At 40.4% G+C, this 8,195-nt stretch overlaps 1 protein-coding gene across 1 annotated transcript in view; it reads right to left on the minus strand.

The window, feature by feature from the left end:
* Window positions 1-179: 179 nt before the first annotated feature.
* The window catches only part of IDH1 (isocitrate dehydrogenase 1 (NADP+), soluble), a 20,793-nt gene continuing 12,777 nt past the window's right edge, over window positions 180-8,195 (minus strand). The window contains exons 6-10 of the mRNA XM_012661208.1: window positions 8,115-8,194; window positions 7,003-7,154; window positions 3,602-3,742; window positions 2,819-2,981; window positions 180-1,114 (exon numbers count right to left, since the gene is read on the minus strand). Of these exons, the coding sequence (XP_012516662.1) occupies window positions 1,024-1,114; window positions 2,819-2,981; window positions 3,602-3,742; window positions 7,003-7,154; window positions 8,115-8,194 (627 nt within the window). The 3' untranslated portion in view covers window positions 180-1,023. The remainder of the gene's footprint in view (window positions 1,115-2,818; window positions 2,982-3,601; window positions 3,743-7,002; window positions 7,155-8,114; window position 8,195) is intronic.

Genomic DNA, 8,195 nt, shown 5'->3' on the forward strand with positions numbered 1-8,195 from the left:
TTGCATAAATTGACAAGCTAATCATAAAATTTATATGGAAATTCAAGTGCCCAGAATAGCCAGAACAACCCTGAGAAAAAGAACAAAGTTGGTGGTCTCAAAAAAAAAAAAAAAAAAAATTCCTACAGCTAGTATGGTGCTTGGCATATAAATGCATCAAATAAATAAAAACTCAGAACAATAGTCATTAGCACTTGATTTTAATTAAAATTAACAGTTCAGATGAAGAACAGGACTAGAATAGTGTTTATTAAACTTCTGAGAAATCACATTTATATAAAAGAAATGAAACAGGCCAGCAGAAGTCCAAAAAAGATGCAGCTTACATTATTGCACTTGGATGAAATATGCTACTTAGGGTAGCATAATGTTCAGGCCAGGCCAGGGGGAGGAAGAGACAAAACAGAGGACAAACCTGCAGGTAGTATTTATTCTGGATTCCAAACTCTCCGGTGGCCTCAATATATTGGAAACATTCAACAAGCTCTTCACAAAAATGACAGCAATGTCTTCAACACATTTTAATTGCACTCATACTTTGTTCCAATCATGTGCAAGTTGAATGTACAGTTCTACCTCACGTAATGGGACATCTGTAACACCAAAACACCCGAGTGCCCAAGGTCATGGACAAGAGGGCAAGGGAGTGAGTTTCTATTTTACACATATTTTAGGGAACAAAACTGTGGCTATCATTTACACTTTTGAGCACTCTTGATTTTGGTCATTTACATCAGAACATGAGAAAAAGTGACAGTGAATACGAATAAGTACTAACCTAATTTCTAGGCTATTACTAGAAAATAAAACAAAATTTAAAACAATTCCCCTGCCACATTCATGAGGATGGCAATAACTATATGTATAAGAAAAAGGCTACAAACTTATAGAAAAGATAAACTCTGGCTTCTAAACTAATTACAAAATTGATTTTGCCTTTACCCTTGAGTGTTATACAGAAAAATGTAAACCTGTGGACCTAGTTTCCAAAAAACATTTATCCTCTTAAGCCCAGGTATGACCTTAAAGTTTGGCCTGAGCTAGTTTTATCTTCAAGTTTTCTCCAAGTTTGTCCATGAATTCAAATGTATTCAAGTAGTCAGAACGTTGCACGCTAACAGGGGAGGAAAAAAAGAAGAAAATTTAGTTTGTCTCTGATATAGCAGCAGGTAGGAGAAAAGTCCTAGAAATGCTACTTAAATTCTATTTATTTCTGGAAGAAAATTCATTAATGTTAACAAGCCACGAATCTACAATGTGCTCAAGGCTCATGGGGATGACTCAGGCTCAGGACTCAAGCTCTCTCGGCAGCCTGAGGGGAAGGCTTATCTACATCCACATTCACGGTAGGTTTCTTGCCACATAGCGTTGAGGGTGAAACTATCACAGAGCTTCAGTTCAGATCAATGCTGGTGAGTCCAAAATCATCCCACTTCTTCTTCCTCATTCTTATAGATAACAAAACTCATTCAGGGTACAGCCAAACTGTACCCACTTTCCCACAAACTGTTTCATGTCCTCACAAAAAGTTTTTTTTTTTTTTGAGACAGAGTCTCACTGTGTTGCCCTGGCTAGAGTGCCAGGGGTGGTGTCAGCCTAGCTCACAGCAATGTCAAACTCCTGAGCTCAAGCAATCCTTCTGCCTCAGCCTCCCGAGTAGCTGGGACTACAGGCATGCGCCACCATGCCCGGCTAGTTTTTTCTACGTATTTTTAGTTGTCTGATTAATTTCTTTCTATTTTTAGTAGAGATGGGGTCTCGCTCTCGCTCAGGCTGGTCTCGAACTTCTGAGCTCAAACAATCTGCCCGCCTCGGCCTCCCAGAGTGCTAGGATTACAGGCGTGAGCCACCGGGCCTGGCCTCCTCACAAAAAGTTTTAATGCTCTTACTTCTATCAGGGTTCTACGTAAGAACAAGAAGACAATGGACTGGCTAACATAATCCTGCTGATAGATGCCTATCAAATAGGCTACAAAGGTATTAACTGATAAGAACATTTCAAACATTGTTTTCTTGCTGGAAATTTAAGAAACATGTAGTGACTGAGTATATCCCCATCACTGGGCTATACTGACCCTAACCGATATTTCTGGGGACACACTGGTTGGGACATGGTATTAGTGTCAAATTTTAGTAGTGTTTCCTGAGGTGGGTGATAGTAACTAACTCTGACTTTGAGGGAGGAATCTCTGATTAGCAGCTAATCCAACTGGAACACTGGCTACCATGTTCTTGGAAAAAACCTGGGCAACACATGGGCCCTCAAATATTTGACTGATGGTTACAGATACTTAAGAAAGGAATTAAAATAAACTGGACATCTTATACTTGTGCTGCTTACTTTTCTCATCTGTAAGTTAAAGAAAATAAAGGAGTGGAATAAAATAGCCTGTGAGGTCCCCTTATTTCTAATTGTCTATGATTTTCTCCTTAAAATTAAATGGAACCTTATCATTCAATGATTGTCAACTACATGAGAGATCAGCAAACCACAGCCTGGTGATGGACCAAATCTAGCCCGCAACCTAGTTTTGAACGTAAAATTTGACTGGGATGCTGCCATATCCATTCCTTTCTGGACTGGTCTATGACTGCTTTCCTGCTACAACAGCAGAGGCAAAGTTGAATAGTTGTGTAGCTGCAAAAAGACTGTACATTCCACAAAACCTAAAATGTTCACAATTTTACAGATAATGTCTGCTGACCCTTGAACTAGATGATGAATAACAATTCATATAATTCCAAAAAGCACTGATGGTTTGAGCCCAGTGAGCACAAGTGGTAATTTGACCACAGAGTTTGGGCATCTTATACTTACTTAGGTAAACCTTTAATGCAAATAGCCAAGTCCTTGGTCATGAAGCCAGCCTCAATGGTCTCGATACAGACTTCTTCCAAGGCCTTTGCAAAGAAGCCAAGCTCTTTATTGTTATCAAGCTTTGCTCTGTGGGCTAACCCTCTGCTCCAGGCAAAAATGGAAGCTGAAAGAGGAAAACAACAACAACACTCCAATCATCCCAGTTATAGGATTCCCAAATGTGTCATAATACCCCAAAACAAAATAGCTTTTGTTTAGGTGATAGACTTCATTAGATGTTATCCATATGAGCTAGAAGTTTTAGGAGAGTTGGAAATATTTTTTACCAAATAGAAACTTTAAAAGAAAGTGCATTTTTACAGTGTAGTGCTAGTGCTTGCAGCTTAAGGCATTTACTAATTTGAGAGAGGTCACCATCTCTTCTATCTCTTGTCTATATTGGTCTCCTCTTTCCAGGCTGTAATCTCTTTTTAAAGTTCTGTCCTTGAAACCTTGTTGGAAGGATCTACCCAAGTAGCTTTTAGATTTGTAGCCTTATGTGACATTTCACTGCGCCAGAAGTAAAGGAAAAGGCCTGTTGATAACATTCTTCTTTGTAACCTATGTTCTCCTACAAAATAGAAACACACATACATATATTGTGTATTTTAAGAGGCATATTAAAATAGCTGTTATTAGTAGAACAAATCAGCTATTCGGTGATGACTTTGCACACAAAACACTGAGTCTCTTTGGAGAGCACTCTCTGACTGGAAACCAATGTAGAAGTAAACACCATCTTACCAATGGGATTGGTGGACGTCTCCTGTCCTTTCTGGTACATGCGGTAGTGACGGGTTACGGTCCCGTGGGCAGCCTCTGCTTCTACTGTCTTGCCATCTGGACAAATCAGCACACTGGTCATCATGCCAAGAGAGCCATAACCTATAGATGGCAGAGCACGAAGCACTAGGTTCAACTACATGAAGTGCACTGGGTCTCTCAGAGAGCAAATGATTCAATCTTGACAGGTCTTGGAAAACAAAGTATATGGAACACATGGAGTCATCAATAATTCTTCTGCCGCTGGACACGGTGGTTCATGTCTGTAATCCTAGCACTCTGGGAGGCTGAGGCAGGAGGATCGCTTAAGGTCAGGAGTTCGAGACCAGCCTCAGCAAGAGCGAGACCCTGTCTCTACTAAAAATAGAAAAATTAGCCAGGTGTGGTGGCGTGTGCCTGTAATCCCAGCTACTCGGGAGGCTGCAGCAGGAGAATTGCTTGAGCCCAGGAGTTTGAGGTTGCTGTGAGCTAGGCTGACACCACAGCACTCTAGTCCAGCTGACAAAGTGAGATTCTGTCTCAAAAAAAAAAAAAAAAAAAAATTCTTCTGCTGTTTAGACAGCAGAGTCCCTGCTCTAGATGTCAGAGTCAAAGGACCTGGAAAGGCTGTACTTTTTCCTCACTTATCTCAGGGACACCTCCTCTGTGATGGAGGGCTCAGGGGCTTGACTGCATGTATTTCACCCTAGTGTTGTGACTCCATAGTTACTGTGTTCAATTTTCTTACCTAAAAAAGAAGAATAATAAAAGCACCTACTTCACTGAATTGTTAAAGCATTAGATGAATATATATATATTCATAAATACATATGAAAAGTATATTCATATTCCTTAAATAGTACTGGCCACATAGAAAGAGCTCAGTATATTATTGTTATTCTTATATGCAGACATTCTGTTATTCTGGGGAAATAAAGATGAATGAGAGCTGTCTTCTGCCCTCAAGCTGCTAATATACTTGCTGGGATTGGGAAGAAAGGCAGTTAAGGCTGGGCACAGTAGCTCATGCCTGTAATCCTAGTACTTTGGGAGGCTGAGGCAGGATGATCGCTTGAGGCTAGTAGTTCAAGACTAGCTTGGGCAACACAGTGAGACCCTACCTCTACAAAAAAATTAAAAAAAAAAAAAATTAGGCATGGTGGCATGCACCTGTAGTCCCAGCTATTTGGGGGCTGAGGCAGGAGGATTGCTTGAGCCCAGCAGTTTGACATGGCAGTGAGCTATGAGGACGCCGCTGCACTCTAGCCCAGGTGACAGGATGAGATCCTGTTTCAAAAAAAAAAAAAAACCCAAACACAGGATGGGTGGGTTGGATTCAAGAATATCCCACTTGCCCTTCTTTTTCTCTTTAAGACCCTCGACAAAACAATCCTCTTCTGTGGTTTCCTGTTCAGAGAACCACGTTATAAGTCCATGCAACTAATTTTTCTTCTTTCATTCACTCTCTTACACTTGAATTCATAGAACCCTTTTCTCAATTTTTGCTACCTCCCAAGAGCACCTGAGAAGTTACTGATGTAAATTTATAATAGGCTGCTACATTTTTTTTTTATTTTGGTGTGAGATTAAGTAGATTAACTATAATTTTTTTTTTCAGTCATTTTTGAGTACAATTAGCACAAATTTCTATGTGGGATTAGTAATTCCTTCCATAGCACTGTGTGGTCTGAGGCTTCGTAGATACTCAAATATTTATTGACTAGATAAGTTCACGACCATACCCATGCTGAGTTTGTCTATTACTGTCAGTAGACATGGGCTGGTACCATTGTCAAAACTGAGAATACAATTAAAATGGCGAAAGTCCAAGTCTCTGGAGAAGAATGAATGAAAGGACAGCGCTGCTGTTAATCCGTTTTTTTTTTTTTTTGAGACAGAGTCTCACTCTGTTGCCTGGGCTAGAGTGAGTGCCGTGGCGTCATCCTAGCTCACAGCAACCTCACACTCCTGGGCTCAAGCGATCCTACTGCCTCAGCCTCCCGAGTAGCTGGGACTACAGGCATGCGCCACCATGCCCGGCTAGTTTTTTCTATATATTTTTAGTTGTCCGATTAATTTCTTTCTCTTTTTAGTAGAGACGGGGTCTCGCTCTTGCTCAGGCTGGTCTCGAACTCCTGAGCTCAAACGATCCGCTCGCCTCGGCCTCCCAGAGTGCTAGGATTACAGGCTTGAGCCACCGCGCCTGGCCTTGCTGTTAATCTGTTTAGCTGCCTTGAGGTCACATTACCTACAGGTTCTGCGCAGACAGGGAGCCCTGGTCCAGGTCTCTTCTCAGTGCACTATTGCACGCTGTGCTTTAGAAATCTTATTTCCAAGACCTTTGAACCTCCATAACTTGACATTTACATTTGAAATATTTCTCTAAATATTCTCTTCTTATTGCCATGAGGATATTTAAAAATAATGGAATAGCTTGGGTCCCTTTCCCAGAACTCTGATTTCAAGGAATAGTTTTCCTTATCCACCATGGAGTTATCACAAAGCATCACTCCTTTTCTCTGTTGCATGCAGTACAAATGATTGTGAGGACTTAGATAAACAGAAGGCAGGAAAAGAGAGTTGTGTAACTCATTTATCTGACGTAAAAGTTACCTTTCACACTGATAGGAGACACTTAACACTTATAAGAGAGAGAAAAAAGTACTTCCTGGGGAAAAGCAAACATAATTAAAGTTAACACAAACATCCATCTGGGGAGATTCAAGTTTACACAGCTAGCATGGGTAACTGAAATTGAAGAAGACTTGGCACTGAGGAAATCAGGGAAGGGAGAGCTTCTGTTGATTTGGTCCCTATCCCAGGCCTGAAACCCCTGGTTCCTAGAATTTCTGTGAATAGCTCTGTGCTTCTTTGCTCAACTTCTTTGTGTTTAAAGCTAAGTAGTGAACACATTTGTTTTATATAGTACTGGAACAGCCTTCAAGGCCGGCAGAGAGTCATGACTAGGGCCTGTTGCCCCATGAATGTGCTCTTGGAGACCCCCACCCGCCTTGGTTATTAGACAATCCAGGACTCTCACTTAACCCCTCCTTGCCAGAGTGCCCTGGTTTTTTACATTCTCATCAGAAGGAAAATGGGGGTAGAGAAAGGGAACAATTTTCAGACCAGATAGGCTGGAGCCAGGAGTGTCAATCCACTCAGTTACTTTCCATGTGACCCTGAGTAAAGTTACTTGCCAGTCTGAGATAAATTGCCTTATCTGTCAGAGTAGGTGATGGACCTTGATGCCTTGCAGCTCTAACATTGCACCGTTTTACAACAAAGGGCTACAAAATCCCTCTTCCGAAATTGGAGAACGAAGGTGGAATGACCCAAATGCTGCAGGCCAAGCTCCACCTCCATTTGGCCCTCTGGCTCCTTACCTTGTGCCACGGAGTCCGACTGTACATCACCATCATAGTTTTTACAGGCCCAGATGAAGCCTCCCTCTGATTTCATAGCCTGAGCCACCATGTCATCGATGAGCCTATGCTCGTACCAGATTTTTTGGGCTTCAAATTGGGGTTTGTACTGCCTAAGAAACAGTAGAGAAAAGAGAACAATAAAAAAGAAAATTTGTTTTGTTAGGACATCATTTGCTTCTCTCAAAGGGGGTGGGAGAAGGACACAGTATTTTTTAGTATTAATAGAAGCAACACAAACTTCAGAATCTGACAGACACAGGCTCAAATCCCTGCCCAATTTCTAGCTGTGAAACCCCAATTTAGTTATCCATAAGAGTGATTTTTTTTACCCACCTTGCGGGGAAGGTGTAAGGATTAAATGAGACAGTAGAATATTCCAACTACTACTTTACTTTTCACAGTTCTCAATATGCTACTGATCAGATTCTCAAGATTTGCTTATTTTAAGGGTATAATAAAGAAAAAAGACACTATTCTACTGCTTGATATTATTCAGGAAACTAGATTTATTCCAGGATAGTTTTTAAGCTTAGTATAGATGGGTAGCAGGATGAGAAATCAAAATGCTTCAGGAAAGATTTCTCATCTAAAATCCAAGTCCTGGTCTGAACACTTGCACCTAAAAGGAAGTTACGTCATCTTGAAAGTTAACATATACTCACCTCATATGTTCCTGCATTCGAAGTTGTTATAAATTTAGACTTAAGTTCAAAGGACTGCACTACAACAGAATTTTAAATTATAACAATGAGCTTCAGAAAGAATGGAAATGGGTCTGACTCAGAAATTCATGCACTTGAAAAATCAGACCTTTCTATCAGTAACAGGGCACTTTTATTCAAACACTAACCCCTATTTAAGAGCACATTTATCTTCTGAAAGCAATCAGAATGGTTTTGTTTCACTCCTCTTAAATCTCAGTTTTGCCCTTATCTTTATGGGATAGTGACAATTTTTACTTGATTTGTCCCAGAATCAAAAAGATAGGGAGATGCAAATTCTATATGATAAATACCAGCTTACTTGAGAGAAAAGGAAACAAACAAACAAACAAAAAAAACTGTACTTACTTGTCATATATCTCCTGAAAGATGTCTTTAAAACGTCCATCATATTTCTTCAGAATAGTGTTTTTGGTGCTCAGATACAAA

The sequence above is a fragment of the Propithecus coquereli genome, unplaced genomic scaffold (assembly GCF_000956105.1).
Source record: "Propithecus coquereli isolate 6110/MARCELLA unplaced genomic scaffold, Pcoq_1.0 Scaffold70, whole genome shotgun sequence".
NCBI lineage: Eukaryota > Metazoa > Chordata > Mammalia > Primates > Indriidae > Propithecus > Propithecus coquereli.